Source organism: Heterocephalus glaber, unplaced genomic scaffold (assembly GCF_053883595.1).
Source record: "Heterocephalus glaber isolate CG9 unplaced genomic scaffold, H.glaber_assembly_v1.0 deba00001745, whole genome shotgun sequence".
In the NCBI taxonomy this organism is placed as follows: domain Eukaryota; kingdom Metazoa; phylum Chordata; class Mammalia; order Rodentia; family Bathyergidae; genus Heterocephalus; species Heterocephalus glaber.
The window spans coordinates 889,447-916,481 of NW_028258451.1; the positions used below are offsets into that span (position 1 = coordinate 889,447).

General features: G+C 40.3%; 1 protein-coding gene and 1 long non-coding RNA gene across 2 annotated transcripts; one reads left to right on the plus strand and one right to left on the minus strand.

Annotated features, from left to right (window-relative positions):
• LOC147821287 (uncharacterized) lies at positions 1-2,270 on the minus strand. The gene is made up of 2 exons (XR_015447329.1): positions 1,749-2,270; positions 1-1,284 (listed from the first exon to the last, which is right to left on the minus strand). It is a non-coding gene; the product is annotated as an uncharacterized LOC147821287 (long non-coding RNA).
• Positions 2,271-2,305: 35 nt separating this feature from the next.
• LOC101701821 (uncharacterized) lies at positions 2,306-26,190 on the plus strand. Its single transcript, XM_087200977.1, has 6 exons — positions 2,306-2,644; positions 5,296-10,687; positions 11,898-11,951; positions 17,324-17,450; positions 17,881-18,009; positions 21,995-26,190. The coding sequence occupies exons 2-6, from the start codon at positions 10,508-10,510 to the stop codon at positions 23,752-23,754; spliced, it is 2,250 nt and encodes a 749-aa protein (XP_087057103.1). The 5' UTR covers positions 2,306-2,644; positions 5,296-10,507; the 3' UTR covers positions 23,755-26,190.
• The last annotated feature ends 845 nt before the right edge of the window (positions 26,191-27,035 follow it).

Consider the following 27,035-nt stretch of genomic DNA (forward strand, 5'->3'; position numbering starts at 1 on the left):
TTGACATTTTTAAAATTTATTACAGTAAAAGACACATTGCCATTCATCTCCTTCCAAGTGACCCCCCCCTCCCTCCAAACACATTTCTTCCACTGTTCTTGGCACTTTGTGAAGCAGTTCTGGGAGTCCTCTTTCATAAACAGAGCAAGCACTATTTTTGTTCTCTTGTCCAAGAGAACTTTATCTTCTAAAGTTTAAATCCATTTGAGTCCATGAATTTGTTTTAAAAACTAAAACCTTGGGGAAAGTTTAGGAGGAAAAAAAACTTAAAAGTTTGAGAACCTTCTGTTAGTTCTGGGGAAAATAGAACACTAACCTTTATTGGAAACAATCCTTTGGAAATCTCTGCAGCATATGTAATAGTGATTGAGTACAGACTCCAAAAACATCACCTTCATTATTTCCACGGAAACAGAAATGAGCTATTAACTCACATTTCAAATTAAAATGAGTGATTTTTTTAAGAAAATGGAGTACTACTCAGCCATGAAGAATGAGAAATTAGAGACATTTATAGCTAAATAGATGCACATTGAAGCAATACTCTTAAGTGAAATAAATAGGACACACGTGTAAATACTGAATAGTTTCTCTGGTGTGAGAAACTGAAAGTGTAAATAAGGATCATAATGTATAATAGATAATGTGAAATAGGAAGAAAAGTTGCAAAGGGAAAGGGGATGTGGGAGGGGTAGGGAAAAGAAAAGAAGGGAATGGAATAAATATGAGAAAAGAAAAAATGGAAACAAATTTTTGTAAATAGGCAGGGGTGGAGGGGTTGATGGGAGGTCAGGGGAATAGGGAAAAAATAAGAATCAAGATATATAGGGCCGGAGATTTAGCTCAGTGGTTCCGCTGCCTGCCTGGCAAGTGCAAGGTCCCAAGTTCGATCCCCGGTACAAAAAAAAAAAAAAAAAAGATTGTGAGACCTAAGTGACTCCATTCTAAAATTTGGTGGCATAAATTTCAGTTCGAAGAAAAAACCACAAGATGTATTTTGACCACCTGCATGTGATAGTGTTCAGCCGTCCCCTAGCAACAGCTAATCAGTAGTTAGCAACCGTTTGCAGCTTGGGCGCGCAAGGTACAATCAATCAGGTTTAATTGCCAATCTAGAACCTTGCTGTAACCACCATAAAAACCCCTGCTGATTTGGAGTCGGGGCTCTCAATCTTGACCCGCTGCGGCGGTGACGGTTGGGAGTCCCTGCTTGAGCTTGAATAAACGACCCTCGTGTGTTTACATCGGAATCGGCTCCTTGGTGGTCTTTGGGGACCTCGAAATCTGGGCACAACAAGATATATTATGTAAAGGTACAAATCTCCAATGATGAATGTCATTATATTGTATACCTAAAATGTACCAATAAACTTAATTTAAAAAATTAAAATGTGTGTAAGTTAAAATTAAGGATGTAAGAGATCCTCTTGAAAAAACTTAAAAACTAGTTTTACTATTTACTTCTATTGCCCAAACTGAGAACTAGTCAACCTTATCAAATATCTGAAAATATTTCAAATGTTTTTAGTTAAAAGGAAAGACAACTGCTACAGCCTCAGTATCTGCACTTGACACAAAACATTCAGGAAAAAAAATAGGTTAAAATATGCAATTAATGTAATTTTCGAAGTAAAAACACTTTTAAACTACTGAAAATAAAGACTTTAAACACTGGAATACGTTTGTGATTAGCTATTAATGACAAGGAAAATACCACATGCAATCTAGTCTGTGACAAAGATACTTGCATTTTCATTTATCTCAAGAAAGGTGGTTTAGAAGGAATATAATCAAAAAAGAGAAAAAAAAAAAACGAGTTTATTTCGATACACGCAGAAACTGTTGTTGCTTTTAAGTGCTCAGCTCCCTGCCGCTGGCCTCTCCAGCCCAAGCCCATGGAGTCCCAGGTTGCATGTCGGCCTCCTCCTGTCCTCTCCTGGGAGAAATGCAGAACAGAAATGAAAAGGACACTAGCGGAAGGTCACATAAAATCGTTCCTCCCTCACCGGCAGTTGTGCATCTAACTTTTTGGTTCCCAACGGCTACGCAGCAGACAGCTCTGGCTCTTGCACAATGTAAGAGTCAACGCTGAAATCACCCTCAGACTCTATAATACCCAAACCTGGTCCTCTCCCGGCCTCCGGCTTCCGGTCCCCGCGTCAGGCCCCGCCCCTCACGTCCTGGGCCCGCCCCCCAAGTGGACGCTGCGCCTGCGCCGTTGCCTGCAAACCCGGAACAGATCCGCGAGATAACCGGGAATCAGGTGAGTGAGTTTACGTTCTTCTGGTTCAGATCTGCACGTTGTCCAACCCCTTCACTCTGCAGGGTTCAATGTGTAAGTCAAAGCCTCTGAGCTTGTCCTCCCTCTCGTTGTGAGGTCGTCTCTGTCCCGCATCCCCGTGAGCTTTTTGACGCCGTGCAGGTAGTGGCCGTCCGCGCGCTTTCGCCCTGCCCTCTGCCTTCCGCCCGCGGACCCGGCCCGCTGCGCCCTTCCCTGACTCGCGACCCCTGCCTCGGCCCAGCCGCAGTGTGCCTTCGTCACTCGGAAGGTGGCTGGCTGCACGGCGTTCGCCGCCCTCAGGCAGAGCGGAAGCGGAGAAGAGGAGGAAGGAGACCCGTGTGGAGTTTTCGGGCCGGGCCGTCAGTAAGTTTCAGGAGACAGGACGGCAGAGTGGGACCAGACATGCTCTTGGAGTGTTGTGGCATCTGGGAGTCGAACAGAGACCAGGAGAATTGGGTCAAACAACAAAATTCATTTGCTAGCAGGCCAGCCCCACAGGAACATGCCTTCAAGGACCGACCCCGGGTCCCATCGGAGGCTTACATTTATACTTTAAACTGGGTCTAGTCATGTGATTTACAGAAAGCTTAGGGCCTACGTGTACTTTTGCTCGTGAGGCATGGTTACAGTTCTCTTGGTGCAGACATCTGGCCTCACTTGGGTAGGGGTTGTGGTTAGGCAATGTTGCAAGCAGTGGCTTATCTCGTGCCCACAAACTTGTGGTTAATGGCAAAGCATCTGGTGGTGTTATTTTGAGAAGCGAAACAAGCGAAGCAAGTTACAGAAGCAGAACGAGGCAGGCAGTTATTCTATATTATTTTATACTTTCCTTAACATTCCCCCATTTGTTTTAATTCATGATGATTTTTCATCATTGATATTACTAATGTCTCTGTACTCTACTTGTGGAGATTAACATCTGGTAGTTCTGAATAGAGTTTATTCTCTGTGTGATGAACTTGGTTATTCAATTAATAACGTAGGGACCTGTTGTAGTTAAGGCTAGCAAAGTTTTGTGGTCCAGCGAGGACCCCTGACCATGGTTTTTATTTAGATAGGGCCCAGTCGCCCCATGAATTTGAATTTTTAGTGTTAAATTGTTTTTCCATTTTGTCTAACCTCCTTTAAGTTTATTCACAGATTTTATTACTATTTTAGACTTAGTAGTATAGTAATAGCATTTTTTTTTTTTGGATATAAGCACGTTTCCTCATGTCTTGGAGTTAGTAAATCCAGTGTCCTTTTATTTTGTAACACCATGTCAAGGAGTTAATTCGTCTTTGGAGTGTGAGGATAGAGGCTTTTACCTTTTTTAGACTTTCTACTTTCTTTTCTAAAGACAGGTATTGTTGTTGTCCTAGACCAAGAGTTGTTTTCCCTAGGACAAGGCTTCCAGCAATGGCTAACCCTGCCATTATAGGCATAACAGTAGGGTCCCTTCTCTTGTTGAGACCTCTGACTATGTCAGTCTTTAGAGGTACTTTGTGTAATGTCAGGTGGGGTGTAGACTGACAACCTAGGAATTAAAATTCCTACAGCACAGGGTCCGTGGATTCTGGGGAGAACACTTTATAAACTTTGTCTCCACAAAGAAAGAAGGTCACTTTAGGAGTAGAAACATTATTATCCCTGTACAAAATGATATTTGTACACTCACAGGTAACATTCAGGTGTAGTTTGTTTTTAAGAAGGCAAGTACTGTTATCTATGGCCTTGGTAGGCTTTTTAATTAGCAAGGCTGAGGCCCCTGAGGTCGGTTTTTTAGCCGTCATGTTATTTACTGTAATGCTGAGGGCCTGTTATGACATTTGCTTTAAGGGAGCACAGATCCAGCAACCAGAGGCTAACTCTGAGTCTGTTGCCAGTAGGAGCTGGTGGGTGTTATTGATTGCCTGGACCATATCAATACCTGTGTAATTGGTCTGACTTTTTAAAAAATCTTTTAGTACTTGTAGAGATTTTACAGTGGGCCCATTGGTGGTCCAGAGCTTTTTTATGAGCATGGTCCAACCTACAAGGATTTCTTTAAAATTATGTTGTCACCAGCCTCCTAATCCGATGTCAATTTGTAGCCAACAACCCTTTAGCCATTTTTGGGTCCCGTTAGGGCCCCCAACCATGTTTTTTATCCAGTGAACTGTCAATTTTACCACGAGTTAGTATCCTGGGAACCATATTTAGTTCTTACCCAATTTAATCTCTCTTTTAGTTGGGTCATGGATTTTTTTTTACTACTCCTTATTGATTTGTATAATAACAACATTCTTTTCTAGGTAAAGACAAGCTTTTCCATACTTAGAAGCTAATAAATTGAGAGCTCTTCTATTTTGTAGTACTATATCTGTCAGCGAATTAACCTGTCCTTTTAGTTATTTAGGTATAACTATTTTAAGTGGGTTATACTCTGTTTTTTTACAAGTATGGCAATTTGGGGATTGCGTGTTTTTTTTATTTAAGCCTTTTGTTGTCCTTGGAACTTTATAGCCATTCTTGTTCGTCCTTCTGACCTCATTGTACAGTATTGTCGTTTCCTATTATATCCTCCACAATTATCACTTCCAGCCAGTCGTAGTGCTGGTGTGAGCATCCATCAAATGTAATGCGCAGGGGATGCCCTTTGGGTTTTTATTTAATTACCTTAGTTTGGTTTGGGCATCAAACTTTGAATCTTTAAGCTTGTACATACTCAGTTCAAAGTTTCAATGTCCTGTATTTACCATAAACATATAAGGAAACTGAAAAGTGGGATGATACATCAGTATGTGATAGTAAGCCAGCATTTTGGCAAGTGCTCCGATCTCTTGGGGTACTAGCACTCAGAGTAATGTCAAAGAGGAACCCAATTAGAACTAAACACACAGCAATAATAACAAAACAATAATAAAACTAAACAACAACAGTAGTGAGTAGGAAAGTCCCAGTCAATGAAGCGGTACAACTGTTTATGAGCTTTTAGCCATACTTTAGCCTATCAGCAGGGCTTTTGAGAGTGTTGTCTCCTTTAATTTTTTCAGCCACCGTTGACCTGTCAGCTTCCGGAGTGACGAGCAAAGCTTTGAGAGCGCAGTCTCAGCAGGTTTTAGCCTTTAGCAGGTTTGCTGGTTCCGGCTGCCACGTTCAGAGGTCTCCTGGATGAAATTCCTTGATTCTTGAATGATGGATCCAAGGCTGGATTTCTGTAAGTTTTACCATTGTGGGAGTTGTCGTAACAATAACATAAGGCCCTTTTATGTTGGGGTGAGGGAGTTCTTTTTTTTAATCTTTTATATAACTTTGGTCCCCTGGCTCAAATAAATGAGCAGGAGTGTCTATGATAATATTATCCTTTTTTCCATAATATTTGTGTAGCTGATGAAAAGCCTGTCCTAGAGCCTCAAGCTGTTGGTTAAGCATTAGACTTTTTATTTTGTGTGTGTTGCCCCTAAGGCTTTCAGTCAAAGGTGGTGGCCTTTTAAACAGGATCTCAAATGGGAAGAACTTTTCCTTGTTAGCCACATTTTTAATTTTTATCAAGGCAGAGGGTAAGAGATCTACCCAAAGGGCCTGGGTCTCTAGGCAATACTTAGTGAGAGCTGACTTAGTAATTCTGTTTATTTTTTCTATTTTTATCGTTGCCACTGTTGATGGTCAGAGGGAGTCCATATCTTGGAATTATCTCTCTCAACAATATTTTGTACACTTCAGAGGCTTTCTCAGACCTCGTTGGAAACGCTTCCAGGAGTTTCAAAGTTCCATCCTTATTCTTGATGCCTTTTTTTTATGCTGTGAGAAGTCCTCGTTGCTGGTTGATGGCACCATGCACATGAACAGTAGCAAAGGCATATCTGGAGTCAGTATAAATATTGACCGTTTTTCCTTCCGCCCAACAAAGTGCCTGGGTTAGTGCCCAGAGTTCTGCTCTTTGTGCTGAACATGCCTGAGGAAGGGGTCCGGATAGGATCACCTCTTTAAACCCAGCTCAGCGGCTTTTCTTTTTCACGAAGTTACTTCCGTCCGTATACAGGATGTACTCAGCATCTGGAGGTGGTGGTCATCTGGAGATCTGGTTGAGTGGAGCATCGTGGGCAGGAAGGTAGCTGGATTTAATGTCTTTACCGTTACAACATTGAGGTGGGGATTTTCACACAGCAGGGCTTGGTATTGAGTGATGCAGCTATTGGAGAGCCAATTCTGGCCTTTACTATTTAATAACTCCATTATTGAGTGAGAAGTATACACAGTTCTTGTCCTAAAGTCAGCTTGTCAGTTTTTTTTTATTAATGACTGCAGCAGCCATAGCTCGTAAACAGGGAGGCCATTTTTTTGCCATGGGGTCTAAAGCTTTTGAGAGATAAGCAACAGGTCTTTCCCAAGGGCCCATCTTCTTAGTTAAAACCCCCAAGGCAGTATGCTTTTATTTAAAAACAAGTTGAAGGGTCTGGTGACACCTGTGATGCCGAGTGCAGGAGTTTAGTTTAAAGCCTTTTTAGTTTTCTGAAGGATGAATCTTGATTAGTCCTTTTTTTAGTCCTTTTTTTTTTTTTTGTCTTTTAGCATCTCATATAGTGGCTTTGTTTTCTCCATGAACTCTGGGACTCAGATTCTGCAGAATCCTGACTTCCCGAGGAATTCTTGGAGCTTTTTAAAGTCAAATCCTAGATACCACACTTCAGTCTGACAAATTTGTGCTTTTTTTATGAGACTTTATATCCCGCGTCTTGTAGGAACTTGAGGGCCTTGGCCCCTTTCCTATAGTCCTTTTTGACTCACTGCAAAGGAGGAGGTCATCTTGTAACTTGTTGGCTCTTAAACCCTTTGAAAATGACCAATGTACGCATTATAGTAACATATTTAGAATTTAACCCTTTGATGACAACCAATGTAAACATATTTAAACTTTTATAACAAACTTGAAACCAGCAAACAAACATACATATTTTTTTTGATAAATCACATCTTTTTGACATACCTAGGCCTTCTGGTCTTGTATATTTCTTTTTATTTTTTTTAACAAGACAAACATACAAAATTTTTATATCAAAATTGTATCTCTTTTATTTATAGCTTTTAATATATTTTTTAATCTCACTAAAGACCTTTTATCACAGACTTGTCTTTGGCTGTTAAAATTTTAAAGTGTCCCTTTTTTGTTCTTAGATTGTTACATTTTAAATTTGGTTGGCTGTCAATAGAACGGTAGTAACCTTGAGTTGTTTTTTTTATCAACAAGGTACAGAAAAGAGCACGTTAACCCTATAATTATAATTGAAGAATTTGTAATGTACAAGAAATATTTTAAGCACACCAATTAAACATCAACTCAAACTGAAACAAAGATACATTTCTTAATTAGCTAAAATTTGTAACTTGATTTCTCTTGTAAAATCTCTGTATGTTTGTAGTTTTTCTGGCTTTGTTTTGGATTTCAGACCTTCGCAGCAGCATTAGGCTGGTACCATAGCGTTGGCCTTGGCTTGTAAAGCCAAGAGTGCTTTTTTTTATGGTCTTCAGAGCTTTCTTAGCTGTTTTCAATCCATTACTCATTTTCTCTTTTCAGTGTTTTCCAATTTGAGTGCAAGCCCTGTTCAGTCCTCTCTGAGGCCGACCACAGCATGAACCCTCTGGTGCTCTAGAGCCAAGCACTTCTCACCCTTGTGTCCCCACCTCCTCTGCTCCTGTGAACTTAGCAACTCAAAAGGAGGGGGAGGCAGCTCAACCTCCTCCAGAGGGGAGCCCTAGGATTTGCCTGTAAGGATGTCACATTTTTCGGAGAGGCGAGTCCATGGTGTGAAAGACAGCAGATTTGAGAAGCAGTTGTTTTAAGATGGAAACTAAACAGTTCTCATCAGCTGCCGATTGCTGTGGAGCAGAAACTTGAGAGACTCGCAGGCTCGGTGCACAAGGCTCCAAGCTGTCAAGGTCTCAGTTAAAGTCTCAAGGGAGATAACTTTTTTCCTTGAGCTGTCTGGATGTTATTTTCGACACGCTCCCTAAGTTCCGTTGTTTTAATTTGCCTCACCTTGGGTACCTGGGTCTTGGAGTGGCTGGGTTGAATCAGGCAAGGCCTGGGCAGAGGGGCTAGTGCTGATATCGTAGGGACCTGGGAAAGGGCCGGGGCGATCGGGTAAGGAGGGGGAAAGTCTAAATTCTCTCGGTCCAGGTCTGAAAGGACCAGTTTTTTTCCAGCGTCGTCCCCTTTCTGACGGAGGACCAGGATATTGCTTTTTGCTTCCAGGGCACACATATGAATCCAAGGAGGCATTCTGTGGCACAATTTGAGCCATAAATCAGTACAGGGAAATTGATCTGGATGTTCCCGTCCGGGGGTGGTGACTGTTAGCCAGATGAACCAGACGGGACCCTCATTTAGAGATCTCTCAGTTGGCCAAGCTGAGCAAAGCTTGAGCCATTTTAACTCACAGAAGTCTCTAAGTTTGGGGGTTTTATCTTAATACCATAATTTTTAGTAAAACCTTTCTTAAAAATTTTAAGCATGTATTTCAAAACAGTAGGATGAGATATTTCTGTCTCCACGACCAGCTGATCAGAGTGTCGGTGTCTGTATGGGTACCCTTATACGGAGACGCAAGACAAACAAAGGGGGGTGACAGTCTGCACAGGCACCTGTCTGGCTGCGTGACCAGCACTTTCAGGACTGTCCAGGCATAAGGGTGTATTTATCTTGTCCAAAGAGCACCCACTTAGCCCTCCCTTCATTAGATGTGTCCACAGAATCTCAGATCAGGCCCACTCGCGTCCATAACCTCGGGAATATTTAAGCACAGAGGTGCTCCCCGTTGAGTCGTGGACACAGATGGATCAGCCCATTTGTTATGCTGTCCATTCACATTCAATCACACGATCATGCATAGTCATTCAGAGGTTAAACACTCCCGCCCGGCTTGGGATGGCCCTAATTCAGTCTTCACAAAGTGAAAGCAAAGCAAATGGGACTTTAAAAAGTCCCTAACAAACAGGACTCCGCAGAGCCCCAACAGACGGGACTTTAAAAGCCCCTACCAGACTAGAATGAGATATTCCCAGTGAAGGGGTGATCAGGCCCTTCTGACTCACATCAGGAAACAGATTGAAAATTGAATCTCTGGGCTTTTCCCGGGGCGGCCTACCGTGTCCAAAGTCAGTCACTCACACAGTCACTTGGTCCCGCGTCTCCTTGTCTCTTGTTCCAGGTCCGGTTAAGCCACTGTTGGCAAGGTTGGCGTTGCAAGTCCTCGGAGGGGACTGAGAAAATTCTCCCAGGGGGCGCCCTTCCCCCCAGCGGAGTCGGAAGGCCAGCCTCACTCCAGAGGAACTCTTCAATAAAGACAGATCTTTCCCACTGCCCTGTCCAACCTTTTCAAAATTCAGTTTCACCAAGCTGTCACTCAACTTAGACCTCTTCAGGGTAATTTAACGGAGTCACTACCCTATTTAAGCCTCAGTGTACACACCTGAAACATGGAGTGAATGAGGAATTCCAAGTTTAACCAAATGAGATCCTTGAAATGATTTTCAAAATTGGGTATGTTTGCAGTGGCAATTTTTTGAGAGAAGGTGCCCAATTAGAATCTGAAATGATTCTCAGCCCTCCAGAAATGCTGACCATTAAGAAAGAGGCAGAGCCATAAGCTCCAAAACAAAAAAAAAGTTGCCTCCCTTAAGACCTCCCTCTTTCTCCTTTCTCTTCCTCTCTCTCCCTCCCTCCCTCCTGCCTCTTTCTGAATCAGGAGTGAGTTTTAAATTTTATTGTGTCTTCTGGCATTAAATCTTTTTGTGGTTCCCCTGACCCTCCAAACAAAAATCTAAATTCAGTATAGCAATAGCAGGAATTCTGGAGCTGGGATGGCTCTTCAGAGTTGTTCCTAATTGAAGGAAGAGACAAGCTTTTCTGTTCTACGTTGATAGTCACTCGATGCTGGCTACATAGCTGCAGGCCATGAACTTAGAGGAAGCAGTTCCTTTGGCCGAATACCCAGTGCACAGAATACAGTGGAACCCAGACGTGTGCATATTTCTGAAAGGGGAAGGGTGTTTGGACTATGAGTGAAAAAAATCTCACTCATTTATCATTGTATGTAAGTTTATTGTCCCTCAGTCCCTCTTACAGTGGGCAGCAGATGGCCATCTTTTCCCCATACTTAGTTTCTCCATCTGTGTGAAAAATCCATTTGCTTTAATTTTTTTATCTCTTCCCTGATCATTTCAAAGTTTCCCCTGCTGGTGTCTCCTGAACCCTGTTCTCTGAGTATGACAGTGTCCCCTGCTTTAGCTTTGAACCTCTTCTTGACAATACCCACAGCCTTACTTATCACCTACTCTATGGCTTTGACACTATATCTGTGTCTCCCTGTACCCTGCAGACCTCTCCCAGGAACCCTAGAATCCTGTGTCCATGTATCACCTCAACTCTGCTGGGACATCCAACAGGTACCTCTACCTTCATAGTCCCCATATGACTCCCTGAGCTCTGCAAACAATGTCCTCTGCAGTCCTCAGTATCTCAGGTAGAGGAAACCCTGCCCTTCCTGAGGCTTAGCGAAACACTTATGCATGTATTTTAAATATAGGATGGATTATAATATGTGTAATTGTTTTCATTTAAAGTAGAAAGCAAAATCACATCTTTATATCAGATGGGTGACAGAGTCCATTATTTCCAAAATTCATTTCAGATGTGGGAGAGAAATACTAGATCTCAGCCATACCTTGTCTGCTTCTAGAAGTCCCTCCCTATTTTCCTCCCTGCTCACTCTGCTCCACCTCACAGGCCTCTTGCCTTTCGGTGGGGACACTGTAGCTCCTGCCTCAGGACTTTCCTGGGTTCTGTCTCTTCCTAGAACGCACTGGCCCATCAGCTGCCAGTGGCAGACACTTTCCTTCCCAGGTCTGATATCAGCGTTTCCATGGAGACTTCTGTGATCTCTTCACCTTCCACTGACATCCTAACCACACAGTCACCCCTGCCTCTGGTCCATGTTCTCTGCTCTCCACGTTTCTTCCTGATCCTTCCCAGTCCACTGTCTGGATCCTGGGGACAACAAGGCTCCAAAGGGAGAGCTGAGCCAGAAGGGAGGTGAGCTGCACCTTCCCTCCTGGGTAATGCTCAACCCTGGCTTCCCATTGGAGTGCAAATAAATGTGCTGTGGCCCCTATCAGAGAGTCCCATTCTCATGGTCAGCCTTGGACCAAGCCTTAATAATATTAGAGTTGATTCTATTCTGTGCACAGCACTGGGCACCCAGACTGTCTCCTGTGTTTCTAAGGGCTGAGATGAGTGTGATCCATGAAGGAATGAGGGGGGACATGCTGTGCATGGGTTTGGTCAGCGCTGGGACTATGTCCTGAAGGAGAACTCAGTGCAGCCCAGCTCCCCACTGCTGCTGGGTGTTGGGGCTTCACCAGGAGGGGCCAGGCTCTGAAGAAGTGTCAAGGAAGTCTCTGGTTGGGCCTCCTGTGGGAGTTGCATATCACTGCATCTCTACACTCAGTGCAGTGGGCAGCAGAGCACCCATCTTTCCATATGGTGAGGTTATGTGTTTTGTGACTGGTTATTACCCAAAGGAGATGTGTTCATTCTGAACATTAAACAGTATGTTCTTGATATTCAGGATTAACTTAAAGACTCTTGTTACATAAGGAAGAAGCCTGGAAGAGGAGGAAGAGGAAAAAGTCAAAAATGGCTGTTATTCAGGTAAAGCGGTGATCTCATTTGCTTGTTCTGTGTCTCCCTCCTTTGTGAAGCGCTGGATACAGGACTGTAACCTCCTGTAATCCTGCAGACTGCTGTGTTTGCTGACACTCAGCGGGGCCACCCTCAATCTTGCTCATCTCTAGGACTCCCATCTCACTGGGACCAGTGACATGGATCATGTGAAGAGGCTCCATTGCTCAGGGTTCTGGGAAGCACCTGTCATTTTTGCTGATCTTCCAGAAAGTTAATGTTTTATTGTTTAATGTGTCTGCTATGTCATTAATTTCTGCCCTTATATTCATTTTTTCCTTCCTTTTGCTTTATTGATAGTTTTTTTTTTTTGATTGAGGTATAAAATTCACTGGTTTGAGTTTGTCCTATGTTGTGGACATAAAGTTTTACTGTCTTAGACTTCTGCAGATTTTACTACATAACCTAAGTTTCAATATATTTGTTTTAATATTGCTTTTACTACAGATGCTTTCGGAAATCTTGTTGTACTTTTACATGTTGGTTATTTGAGAGTGAGTTTAATTTTCACATACTTGTTGGGTTTTATATATCCTCAGCTGTTGATTTCTACATTCATTCCATTGTGCACAAGAAAAAAATTAGAATGATTTCAAGTTTCTTAAAACTTATCGAAGATTTGTTTTAACCTAACCTGTGGTATATCAAGTAGAAGTTCCTGTGTGTTTTAGAGGAAGTAGTTTCTGCTGCTATTGGGTAGAATGTTCTGTATGGATCTGCAAAGTCCATGTGCTGTGTAGTGTTGTTGAAGCCCTCTGTTTATTTCTTGATCTTCTGTCTGGTTATTTTGTCCATAAGTGATTATAGAGCATGAAGTGTCCCCTGAACATTGGGCTGCTCTCTACAGCATTTGCTTCATACATTGGAGTAGGTTAATGTTGGGTTCATGCTTGTAATTATCCTATCTCCTGGGGTGCTGCCCCCTTAATAGGTAAAGTTCTTCTCTTGTGGCAATTTGTGTCTTAAAGGCTTTATTTTAAAACATAAGAGTAACCACCCCTGTTCCTATTAGGTTTCCATTTACATTTCCTTTTCCATTTTTTCACTTTTAGCCTATGTGAGTCCTTTGAACCAAAGTGAATCTCTTGTTTACACCATGTAGTAGGATCTTGGTTTCCTCTTTTCCTCTGTCTTCAGTCATTGTATGTCTTTTAATTTAGGCCTTTAATTCATTCAAATTAGACACAGTTATTCATAGTGAAGAGCTTGCATAACTTTACCTAGAGTTCTATGTGTTTTTAAGCTTTTGTTTTTCTTTTCTTCATTTTAACTTCATGGTCTTGCTTTAGAAATTCTTGGGCTTTGCAAGCTGCTGCACTCGGGTAATCCCAGCTACTCTGGAGGCCAAGGCAGAAGGATCACAACTTTGTAGCCACCCTGGACAAATAAGTAAGACCCTCCCTATCTAAAAAAAGAAAGTAATTGAGTAATTAAACTCTGTTAATTTGTATGTGGGCCCTCTCAGGTTCTCCATTTTATAAGGATAGTTTTGCCCAGTGTTGTATTAACTGGCAGTGTTTTCCATCAGCGCTATGAGTGTACCACCCACTACATATAGCTAGCAAAGTTTCTGCTGAGTAATCTCCTGCCACTCCTAGAAGGATGCTTGACTCTTTTTTTGTCTCTGACTTTTAATGGTTCTATTATGGTGTGTGTTGGTGTAGGTCTTTTCCATTTGTTCTATTTGGATTTCTCTAACCTGCTTGAATTTGTATGTCCGTCTTTCTCATATTTGATAAATTTGGGGCAATCTTAATTTCAGATAGACTCTCTACCCCTTTCTTCCTCTTCTGAAATGCATTTGATGAAGACTTTTTCATATAAGTCCCTTAAGCCCTTCCATTTTCTTCATTGTTTTTTTCCTAAGGGCTTGCATGAAGGGTTCCAACCTCTTAGGTATTTTCTGAGTTTTTCCCAAGGGCAGTTGGTCGCTATGTTGTTATTAAATCCTTATTCATGTGAGGGAGAGAACACCCAGGGCTTCCTGCTCCTCTGTCTTGCTGACATCAGCCCTTCAGAACAGTTGCATAATTTCTTCTCATGGATCAGGAAGTGTCTTTTACTTAAGTGCCATGGTAAATTTGCTAATGGAAATGTAAGATGTGTCACGTGCATGTGTGTTTAATGAGAGCTACTAAGGGAGGAAGATTATTTTCATTGCTTTTAATTGCTATATTTAAGTAACATTCTTTTTCCAGGCTATAGTCATCATATCTGTTAGTTTTTAACAATTCAGTTCTTTTCTGTTTTCCACCTTATTTCTTCACTTTTTCCTGCTCAGGCATCCTTTGCAGTAGCGATGAGCTGGACCTGAACAGCCCCCTTTTCTCCTTCGCTAGGAGGAAGTTCATCCAGTGCTTACTGCCAATCACAATGTTTGGTGAAATGTGCTTGGTAAATATCAGGCTTGGTAGTTTTACCTTTTCAAGTTACATTTTTGGGCTGCTTTTTAATTTTTCAGTAATTCTTTACATACTTCTGCATTACATAATTTTTTCTGTTAACCTGTTAAATTAGTTATATTATTAAAACATTTCTGGGCTGGGAATGTAGCTTTGAGATAAAGTTCTTGCCTGACTTGTGTGAAGCCCTAGGTTTGATCCTAGCACCACACATTTTCAAAAAGCTCCTGATCTTATAGTTTTATTAAACTAATAAATTCCATTGGGATTTTGGTAATGCCTAGATATCTTAACTTAAATGGGTAAAGATATGAATATATTTTTAGTATGAATATTTAGTAGAGATTGGAGTTCAAGTTCCATTATATAAGTTTTCATGTTGTACCATTTTAAACACTAGTGTAAACACTAGTGTTTTATAGTCTAATGTATATTTTTTACATTTTCATTGTCTATACATGCTGAAATACACATTAGCATGAGTGGTGATAAAATTAAAAATCACGGAAAAAAAGCATTCAGAGAGCCTCCTTTTAAATATGTTGATTTGACTGTAATGTGTGTTCATGAGTATGTGGATATGCAATTCCATGGTTTTTATTAAGGTCACATTAATATTCTTAATATTTCATTTATTTACTTTATTCTTTTTTTTTTTTTTTTTTTTTTTTGCAATGCTGCAGCTCAAGCCTAGGGCCTCATGGATGCTAGGCAAGTACTCTACCACTGAGCTACATCCCAACCCCAAGATTCTGTTTTTGAATGGTAGAAACTATATCTTAGATCACTTCCTTTTCCTTAAATCACTACACTATCCTCTTAATGTATTGGTAGCAGTGAGAAAAATATAATGTGTGTGTGTGTGTGTGTGTGTGTGTGTGTGTGTGTGTGTGTGTGTTTAGAAGTAATGAACTTTCATACAGATTCATGACATTATCCTGAAATTGTTTTCAGTTTTCTCATTTAGGGAACCTAATATCAGTTTACTTTTGATGCTATATCTGTTGCTGAACTGTTTGATTCTTTAGCTTTAATTCTGAATCCCAGGCACATAGGTTCAGCTGTGTACTCTGCCATTTTTAGCTCTTTGACCTGTGGAGAGTCTCTCCATATTAAGAGAGAAACATTTCTCTTGAGGGCTACTATGTTTTTCTATGAATTACACAAGTAAGGCAATTAGAATAATATGTAGTATCTAGAAGTGCCCAGAAGCTTTAGCCATTACTGTTGTTGTCATTATCATGGTTGTTAGATTCCGATCTTTCTTTCAAGCTGCTGTGCACTGTTATTTCTCAACACACAACTCATCCTCTAGCTCATATAGATACTGAGCATCACTTTTCTTAGAGAAAACCCTATGCTGATTTTTCATTTGTGCATTTCTTATATTGTCCACAAAATGAGAAATCTGTACTTGATTTAGAGTATATTATAACCTCATGTAAAAGTATAATACAACATAATTGTAAACATACAACATGATGAAAAATACCTAACAGTATATGAATATATAGGAAAGACAAACTTAACTCCTGTGCATTTACAACACAGAAAGCTGTGACTGCAAATGTGAGGATTTTTCTCCACATACCAAGCAAGCCATTCTTCAGGGGATGCTTTCTAATTCAGTCTGATTCTGACACTGTGCATGTAGAAATAGCCTAGATCCCACTGAGGCCTCACACCCACAGAAGTTTTCCTACTTCAGATGGCAGCTGCAGGCAGGATGCAGTCTGTGGTTCTGAATGATCACCTCTAAATGGGGATTCCCATTTCTATGACTTCATTCTTGGATTCTAAGAATTTGCTACAGCACCTCACAAAAACCAGTGAAACACTCACCCTTAGTGTTTCTTATAAAGTTTGTTAAAAAGATGGACATCCAGATGGAAAAGATGCAGAGGATAAATTATGGGATAAGGAACATGGTGTGTCTGTGCCTTCTGTGGATGTTTCACCGTCCAGAAACCTCTAGACATTCATCCATCTGACTGCTCCTTTGAACCCTGTCCTTTTGAGTTTCAATGGAGGCTTCATTACATAGATGTGATTGGTTATATTGCTGTGGCAAAGCAGAACAGCTCAGAGTTGTAGCCAAGTGTTGCAATTCAGTGTCACAGCCAAGTGCCACAGCTCAGTGTTACAGCTCTGGGTTGCAGCTACCTCAATTTGAAGACTTGTGGATCCAAAAGTCACTTGAAGAGGTGGAATAAAACCTTTTATTGTGCCCACAGGCTCAGAGTTCATAGTCTGAAGTCTGAGCACCCAGCAGAAATGGGAGCATGCTATATGGAAATCTATGGGGGAGGCAAGCATGCTCACTCATGCAGGGGGACACAGTTACAGAATATTCCTGAAACACATTCTGGGCAGCATGCTCACAAAAGCAGAGGGGGAGAGTTATCAGAGCATTCCTGTAAGGAAACAAGTCAACAGAACATTCTTGAAAGGTCACACAGTTCAAACTGTTACAAAACATTTTGATACATTGGGCAGGAGCCCATGCAGCACAGACTGACCTTTCTGGAACAGAAGGTTTTGTGGGAAAAACATGGAGGCAAGGCAAGGGTAGGGCAAGGGCCTGTCTTACTGGGTATTACTGCTCTACCAGTATCATTACATTGCTGATCGAATCGGACATTAGACCCCTTCCCTTCCCTGGAGTGAGTGTCATGACAGTCTAATCCTGCCTAGGTCTTCATTATGAGCAGCCCCTGTCCTAAAGCTCCCTGGGAACCCCTGGTCGCCAGTTTACCTCATTAGCATATAAAACCATCTTTATCACCAGAGATTCAAAGTGAGCTGTATCGAACTCCTGACATCATAGCATAGACCAAGCTCATTTACTTCAATTGAATTGGCCCTTACATTTCTCTTCGTTTTAGGGGACAATTATAACTCTTGCCAATTCCCCGTGGTGAAATATGTTTTTCACTTCAGGGTCTGTTGACATTCAGGGATGTGGCCATAGAGTTCTCCCAGGAGGAGTGGAAATGCCTAGCCCCTGCTCAGAGGACTTTATACAGGGATGTGATGTTAGAGAACTACAGGAACCTGGTCTCCCTGGGTAAGCGTGACTTCCTTCCAGAAGTCAGATCTACTCTGTGTCTCTTTGCATTTTCCCTTGTATCTTCATGGAATCCTCTGCATTGTTTGACTGAGACAGATGCCCTGTTGCCTCTGAAATGTGAAGCTTCAGAATACGGCATCTGGACCTTAAGGTGTTCTTTCATCAGGTGTCCTGTACCCATTGTGATAGATATGTCACTGGTGATTCGAGAGCTGAAATATGCATGAAGCCTTATAGCAGACTTTTAAAATAATCCAGTTTCCTGGCTTTTATCCCTGTGCTTTTGAATCATTGGTCCTTGGAAGAGAGCTAGAACAAGGAATAGTGAAATATTTGCCTGGATCACTCTGTAATCTCTTTCTCAAGTGAACAGGGCTAGAGTCTGGAAAATCCACCACACATCACATGCCTTTCTTTTTTCAAGCAGGAATCTCTCCTTTTGACCGGAATGTTGTCTCTATGTTGGAGCAAGGAGCAGAGCCCTGGAATGTGGATGGCCAAGTGAAAGCATGCCAAAACTCAGATGGGTGGGAATGTGTCAAAGGTGTGACCACAGGTAAGAGCTCAGATGGGCAGAGTGGAAGCTGCACCAATAAATAGTGTTTGGAAAACTTTGGTAGTGAGAAAGATCTGTGGAAAAAAGGTTTACTTCCTCTGCATTCAAAGAGTAGAGTTTTCTTTACCACCAATTATCACTGGGCACTAAGTGACAGGTATCACTGCTGGTTGTTTTACCAGACAGTTGTGTTGTATCTGAGACAAAGCCAGCATCTCCATCATGGTGGACAGTGCTGTCTCATTCGTGTCTATGAACTCTTCAGTTTCTGACTCTGCTGTGTGGGAAGGGCCCTTTTGTGTCTCTTAATGACTTGTGTTCTTGAGTCTATCTGATGCTCAGTTCTCTCTCCATAAACATTAGAGGTCTCCATCATCCTGATCCCTACACCATGTTCCATGTCCATGTTTGACCCCATTTCCTGTGCTTGGAAGATCCAGTCAGGAGATGGGAAACCATGGCTGCTCATCCTTACATCAGGGATCCCCGAAACCACACTGAGCTGACCCAGCTATTTCTCCCTGCTGTGCTGATTTAGCCCTTTCATCCTGCTTTTAACACTTATCAGCTTTGTATAATGGGAGTCTCTTAGATCTTCTGAGATTGTTATTCCTTAGAGCTGTAAAAAAGTAGGCAACAGGCAGGTCCTGTGTTTGATCAGCAGTCCTCTGTGAGTAGCACAGACTCAGTCTTTCAGGCTCTTAACCATGAGGTATGTGGACAGAACAGATTTCCATCTTAAGGTCCTCCAAAATCCTGCTCTGTGTATTAGTTTTTCCTCTCTTCCACCGCTCTTACTAGTCTGTAAAGGTAGAAAAACCTTGATTCTTTCTGATTTTCCTTTTTTTCTTTTTCTTATTGTGCTGTTTTGCTTGTGGAATTTACTTCTTTTTGGGTTTTTTGGTGATACTAGGGATGCAACTTAGAGTTAGCCTACCACTCAACTATATATCCCTTTTTAAAATTTTCTTTTCTCAGACAAGTGCTTTTTATGTTGCCCAGGCTGGAAATGAGCTTGCATTCCTCCTGCCTCAATTTCCAACATAGCTAACACACAGTTAAATTTGCTTTTGACATACAAATTCCTACAGTCAACTTCCTAGGGTCTTTTTCTAGTGTGATAACCCACTTTGAGGTTACTTGTAGCTTCTTGTGGACTATTCCATAGTGTGTGCATTTATATAAAAACTCATGAAGGAGAATAGTTTGCCTTGTACATTTGACTCATTCTCCCACCTGCCAGGTGCCCCTGGAAACCCTGAGTGGGGTTCTCAGCCTGTCTCAGGATACAGGAGACCCCAGAAACCACACCGAGCTGTCCTAACAGATACAAATATCAGTAGCACCTGACTGAGCCGTTTCTAGCTGCCTTCTAGGTTTTGAGGACTGTCACAGAAATGTCTTTTTGTGGCACCGTGACAGTGTTGGTGACAATTGTCTCCTTTGCCAGCAGTCAGTCGCACAGAAAAATCTCTTAGCAGCACAGTTCTCAGGTTCATGGTCTCATATGCATTAGCTTTGCAGTAAAGTAGCCTTCTTTGAAGTTCATGAAAATGCGTTTCTGAGTTAACACATAATGACTGTTTTATTCTCCATGTTTCTTTCCATCTGAGTTTCCTATGATGTTCACCTGGTCCCTGTTACCACTTCTTTGGTGCTATTCTCTTGTCTGGCTCTTTTTTGCTACTTACACTGTTGACTGCTCTGCTCATTTGACTGCCAGTAATAGTGATATTAGGTAAAGCCATTTCCACTGTGGATCATTTACTTATTTTGTTCATAAAGGTACATGTGTTTTCCTGGTAACATTTATGAAATCAAATATATTAATTTTGTATAAGTACATGTTTGTATTCATTCATACTGACAACTCTATACTAAGGACATTGGATCCAGTCCTTTTCATTTTTGGGAGGTTTTTGGTGACTAACTCAAGTTCTTTGCTACTGACCTCTTTTACATTTTCTACTTCCTCATGCTTGTGTATTTCTAGACTTTAAAATAATCTATTTTTTCTTGGTCATCATATCTGTTGTACAATAATATTCCTTATTTGCAAAGAACCAATCGGTTGTATGGTCCCCTCTCTTCTTTCTGATTTTAATTGAGTCTTCCCTCTTTTTCTCTTAATCTAGCTATGAGTTTTAATAAACTTTATAAGACTTTTATATGTTAAACCTCATAGTTTTATAATTCTCTAGTGCTATTTTGTATTTAGTATTTTTCAGCCCTATCGTTTGTTACAGTAGTTGTCCATTATTGTGTGGCATACATTCCAAGACCCCAGGTGAAGAACTTTATATGCAAGTTGTACCAAACTATATATACTGTGCCTTTTCCTATGCATATATAACTAAGATAAGATTTTACTCCCCCTGCCCCCATACTGGGATCAAAGTCAGGACCTTGAGCTTGCCAGGCAAGTGTAGTGCCACTGAGCTATATCCCCAGCCCTGATAAGGTTTTACTTTTAAATTAGGCACAGTATGGTATAATGACAATAGTTATTAGTATAGAACAGTGCTGATAACAATAGACTGTGACAAAATATAGCTGACTTCTCTCTTTCTGGCATTTGTGACATAAGGTCAGGCTATTTACTGGCCTTCTGGCAACAAGTGATAAGGCAGATCTTCTGCTTTGGGTTGATCATTGAGCCATGGCCTGGCAATGCTTGGGATCCTCAACAATTGATAGTTTTTTTCTTCTTTTGTTTTTGTTTTTGTTTTGCTTTTCAATTTCACTAATGAAATTAAGGATAGACATGCTAGACCTGTTTCTTCAAAGCTTTCTCTGTCTACTTAGTGACAGAATCATCACTTTGTACCCCTTGTCTCACTAGATTTCTATACTCTTGATAAAAGATAAATTGACTTTCTGTGTGGGAACAGAATTAATTCACCATCTCCTCTTGGCTATTTCAAGATTTTTGCTTTCATATCCTGCTTAGAACATTTCTGCATATAATATCTTAGAATAGATAAAGATTTTGTTAAATATATACCTATAACTTATAGGTCATTCAACATGATAAATTTCATTAGATAGTTTAGGAGATGTGACTCTGCCTTCTTCTGGACCATCACACTGCTGTCCTATTAACTGTCTTCCACTATCCCCCCCCACACCTGAACTCTCATTCCCATAGTTCTGAATAGGACAGTTTTATCCCACTTGCTATACCCATTTCTCTTTTTCACAAAGGTAGGAATGTTAACTGCCTCGTGCAATTGCATTCCCACAGATTTACTAGCACATGCTCTTCTCCCTCATGCCCCTAACTCCTTGCCCCCCATGCTAGCTTTCTCTATATTGTTTCTTGATCTGCATGCACTGCACTGCTGCTTCTTACTATATATCTGTTCTTCTACACAGTCAGATTTGCAGAAGACTCCCACACTTACCTCACTGTGTAAGGAAAGACACCTACTCATCCTTTAGATGTTCTCAGGACACTATGTAAATCAGTGTGTATGGTGTTGCAGACTTAGGTAACATTGTCTATGGGGGATGGCTGAGTGACACAACACAGCTCAGCTCTTCTCTTTCCTTTGAAATGTTACTTTCCATGCTTCTTTTATTTACTGTGACTTAACCTGTCTTTTTATGATGATAGATTCTTTTCATGTCTCATTTATCTCTGTCTTCCATTAGAAATACCATAGACTAGCATGCTTAAACCACAAAAGATTATTTCTCACAAATTTTGGGGCTGAAAATTCTACAATTACCCATTGAATTAGTTTATGTAATATAAGTGTTTTGATAATTGTTTGAAACTGAGCATTTCTGCAGTTGATTTGAATTACATGTAATCAAACTATTATTAAAATCTATTTTATATTCCTAAAAATTAAAAGTCATGAATTTTTATAATTCTTCAATGTAAGTTCTATTTCTTTTGGTATAATGTCATGTATTTCCATAACAGGATTATTTATCTTCTATAATTAATCAGAACCTGGTGATTTCTTTTATTTCATAGACAACTCTCCTATATCTGTCATCAAGGAATTGCTACCAAAAAGGAAAAGTGATACAGGAGAAATGTTCCAGACAGTAATGTTGGAAAGATGTAAAATCCATGACATTGAAGAATTGTGCTTCAAAGAAATCCAGAAAAATATACATGGCTTTCAGTGCCATTGCAGAGAGGGTGGAAGACTTGACATAGGATTCTGTGTGACTCACAAGGAAAATCTGATGGGTAGAAGAGATGAATATGGTACAATGGATCCAGGAAAGAAACATATTAAAAATTGGCATAGATTAAACTTTCAGTCACATCTGCCTGAACTGCAGCTGTATGCAAGGGAAAGAAACATTTATGAATGGAATTATATTGAACAGTCTATCAATAATGATTCCTCAGTTTCATGCCACCAAAGTAATCCTTCTAATGTGAAAACAAACATTTCTCATGAATATGAAAATGATTTTATTGATTCTTTATTTTTCACACAAGAACGGGACATGCACATTAGTACAAAACCTTACAGATGGAATGATTGTGGCAAATCTTTTAACCAAGGCCCACAATTTACTATGCATCAAATAGTCTGGGCTGGAGAGAAACAGTTTATATGTGATATATGTGGTAAGGTCTTCAATCAGAAATCAAATCTTATAAGTCATCAGAGAATTCATACAAGTGAGAAACCATACAAATGTAATGAATGTGGAAAAGTCTTCAATCATATTTGTCATCTTGCAAAACATCGGCGAATTCATACTGGAGAAAAACCTTTCAAATGTAATGAATGTGGCAAGGTCTTCAGTCACAAGTCAAACCTAGCAAATCATCAGAGAATCCATACTGGAGAGAAACCATACAAGTGTAATGTATGTGGCAAGGTCTTCAGCCGGATTTCAAACCTTGCAAATCATCGTAGAATTCACACTGGAGAGAAACCATATAAATGTAATGAATGTGGAAAAGTCTTCAATCATATTTCTCATCTTGCAAAACATCGGCGAATTCATACTGGAGAAAAACCTTTCAAATGTAATGAATGTGGCAAGGTCTTCAGTCACAAGTCATACCTAGCAAACCATCAGAGAATCCATACTGGAGAGAAACCATACAAATGTAATGTATGTGGCAAGGTCTTCACCCGAATTTCAAACCTTGCAGATCATCGTAGAATTCACACTGGAGAGAAACCATACAAATGTAATGAATGTGGCAAAGTATTCCATCAAAATTCACACCTTGCCCAACATCAAACAATCCACACTGGAGAGAAACCTTTCAAATGTAATGAATGTGGCAAAGTCTTTAGTCGCAATTCCTACCTTGCACAACATCTGATAATTCATACGGGAGAAAAACCTTATAAATGTAGTGAATGTGGCAAAGTCTTTAACCATATTTCACACCTTGCACAACATCGTAGAATTCATACAGGAGAGAAACCTTACAAATGTAATGAATGTGGCAGTGCTTTCCGTCATAAGTCATCCTTAGCAAATCATCAAAGAATCCATACTGGAGAGAAACCTTACAAGTGTAAAGAATGTGGTGAAGTGTTTAGTCGTAATTCATATCTTGCAAAACATTTGATAATGCACACTGGAGAGAAACCTTTCAAATGTAATGAATGTGGCAAGGTATTCAGTTGGAATTCCCACCTTGCACGTCATCAAAGAATTCATACTGTAGAGAAACCTTACAAATGTAATGAATGTGGCAAAGTGTTCAGTCTAAACTCATCTCTAGCACATCATCGGAGAATTCATACTTGAGAAAACCTTAGAAATGTAATGAATGGCCTAAGATCTTCAGTCAAATTCGACAGCTTGTGAACCAGATCACTCACGGGAGTGAAATCGTCCAAATTCAATGAGAGTTGCAAAGCTGTTAGCATGTGTGTTTAAGGCTAAGCGTGTAATCCATACTGGAAAATATATCTCAAGGTCTTCCATGACAATTCCTAACTTGGAGTTCATTGGAGATTCCATCCCAGAAAGAAAGGTGACAAGTGAATGAGGCAAAAGTCTTCAGTCAGTGTTCGAGCCTAACAAAGCTTTGGATTCCTGCTGGAAAGATAATTTTCATATATAATAGGGCAGGCCTTGAGTTATCATTTAACATTATCATAACTAACCATAAGCTAATCCATAGTGGAGAAAAACCTTACCAATGTAACAGTGCCTTAAGGTGAAACTCTGACATTAGCATTCACCAAAAAATTCGTAGTTCAAAGAAACCTCACAAATGGAATAAGAATGACAAATCTGTGATTATGCACTCAAGCCTCAGTGCACAACAGATATTGTATCCTCAAAAATCTTACAAAAATGTGATCAGTTTGGCAAATCCTCTTTTCACTGCTTGCACTTCAAAACATATCAGATAACCCATACTGGAGAGACACCATAGAAGTGTGATGATTGTGCAAATTCATACCTTGCATAACACTGGAGAATTTGTACATGAATGGTATCTTACAGATGCAGTGAGAGTGGCAAAACTTTCATTATGAATTCAAGCAATAACATCCAAATGAATACTAAAGAACAATGTATACAAACCATAATGCATGTGTAACAGAGACTTCCAGTCCTCAAAATTCACTAGGCATCCAAAGATTAAAACTAGACCCATACCTATCACCATGCACTAAACTAAGATCAAAGTGGATTAAAGATCTACATATTAAGACAGAAACACTAAACTTGCTGGAAGATAAGTTAGGTAGAACTCTTAAAGACATTGACATAGGAAAAGACTTTATGAACAAAACCTCAGTAGCACGGGAACTAACATAAAGAATCAACAACTGGGATCTCATTAAAAAGCTTCTGCACTGCAAAAGAAACCCCCAACAGAGCTAAGAGACAACCTACAATGTGGGGGAAAAGTTTGAGCAGCTGTACCATAAACAAAGGACTACTATCTAGAATATATAAAGAACTGAAAAAAAATCAGACCCCTGAAATTTAAAGACCCAATTCAAAAATGGACACCTGAAATGAACAGACATTTCTCAGACAAAGAAGGTAAAATCAAACATATGAAAAAGTGTTCAACATCACTGGCCATTAGAGAGATGCAAATGAAAACAACACAGATTCCACCTCCAGAAAGAGTGGCTGCTATCATGAAATCAATAACATGCTGGTGGGGCTGTGGGGAAAGAGGAACCCTGCTCCACTGCTGGTGGGAGTGTAGACTGGTGCAACCACTGTGGAAATCAGTAGGGAGATACCTCAAAGAACTAGGACTGGAAGTCCCATTTGACCCCTCTATTCCCCTGCTGGGGATCTTCTCCAAAGAATTAAAAGAATCATACCACAGTGATATATGTGTACCCATGTTCATAGCACAATTTATAATAGCTAAAACTTGGAAACAGCCCAAATGCCCATCACCTAGAGACTGGATAAAGAAAATGTGGGTTTTTTAATAAAATGGAGTACTACTCAGCCATAAAAAATGAGAAATTAGACATTTATAGCTCAATGGATGCACATTGGGGGGATACTCAAGTGAAATAAACAGGACACGTGTAAATACCAAATAGCTTCTGTAGTGTGAGAAACAGTGTAAATAAGGACTAAAAGGTGTAATAGATATGTGAAATAGGAAGAAAAGGGGCGAAGTGGGAGGGGTAGGGGAAGGGAAAGAAGGGAATGGAATTAGTATGAAAAAAATGGAAACAAAGTCTTTGTAAATAGGGATGGGGGGTATAAAATGATGAATGTCTGTATATTGTACACCTAAAATGCACCAATAAAATTTTAAAAAGAAATATGATTGTAGAAGTGTAATACTATTCAGATGTCCAGATAAATTAGCATAATTTTATAGTACAGTAACAGTATAGTACTTATGAACATTCGTGTTGGGAAATTTCACAGATCCAAATGGACTTCACATTAAGAACATTTGTAGATATGAAAAAATTGTGCAAGTAGTTCATATGTCTACTGGACATTATCACAGTGGTGCTGCTGTGTGCTTACTGTACAGTCATGCAGTTGTACAGCACTGTCAGGGACTTACTTTATTTTTGTGTGTAAGACTCACTTGGTTGGACTTATGAACAAATCTAACTTAGGAACATTCCATCTCGTTTCACCCATTCAACTTAATCTGTAAGACTTCATGTCTCACATTTCCTTTTGCTTTTCAATTTTATCTTATAAAGAAAATGAATAAACATAGGAAATCAAGAAGTCAAATTGTCATTATTTGCAGATGACATGATACTCTATATAGAAGACACCAAGAACTCCCTCAAAAGTATTCTAGACTTAACCAAATTCAGTAGAGTAGGTGGATACAAAGTCAACACAAAAATCAATAGCTTTCCTCTACATGAACAACAGACTCACTGAGACAAATAGGGCAAACAATTCCTTTCACAATAGCATCCAAAAAACAAATACCTAGGAATCAACCTAACAAAAGAAATCAAAGACCTCTTCTCTGAAAACTATAGCACTCTGAAAAGAGAGATGGAAGATGATACCAGAAAATGGAAAGTCATACCTTGCTCCTGGGTAGGAAGGATCAGTATAGTGGAAATGGCTAGTCTACAGCCATACCACCCTGAACGTGCCCGATCTCGTCTGATCTCAGAAGCTAAGCAGGGTCGGGCCTGGTTAGTACTTGGATGGGAAAATAGCCATACTTACAAAACTGCTATATAGATTCAGTGCAATCCCAATTGAAATCCCAGCAGCATACTTCATGGACCTTGAGAAAACAATCCAAAAATGCATTTGGAACAAGAGGAGACCCAGAATAGCAAAAGCAGTTCTAGGTAACAGACATGGCATTAGGTATCACAACCCCCAATTTGAAACTATACTACAAAGTCACTGTGATAACAACATGGTACTGGCTTAGAAATAGACCTGAGGACCAGTGGAACAGATTCGAAGATGCAGAAACAACTCCAGACACACTCAGCCATCTCACCTTCAACAAAGGAGCCAAACACCCTCACTGGAGGAAAGATAGCCTCTTTAATAAATGGTGATGGAAAAATTGGGTTTCAACTTGCCAAAGACTGAAA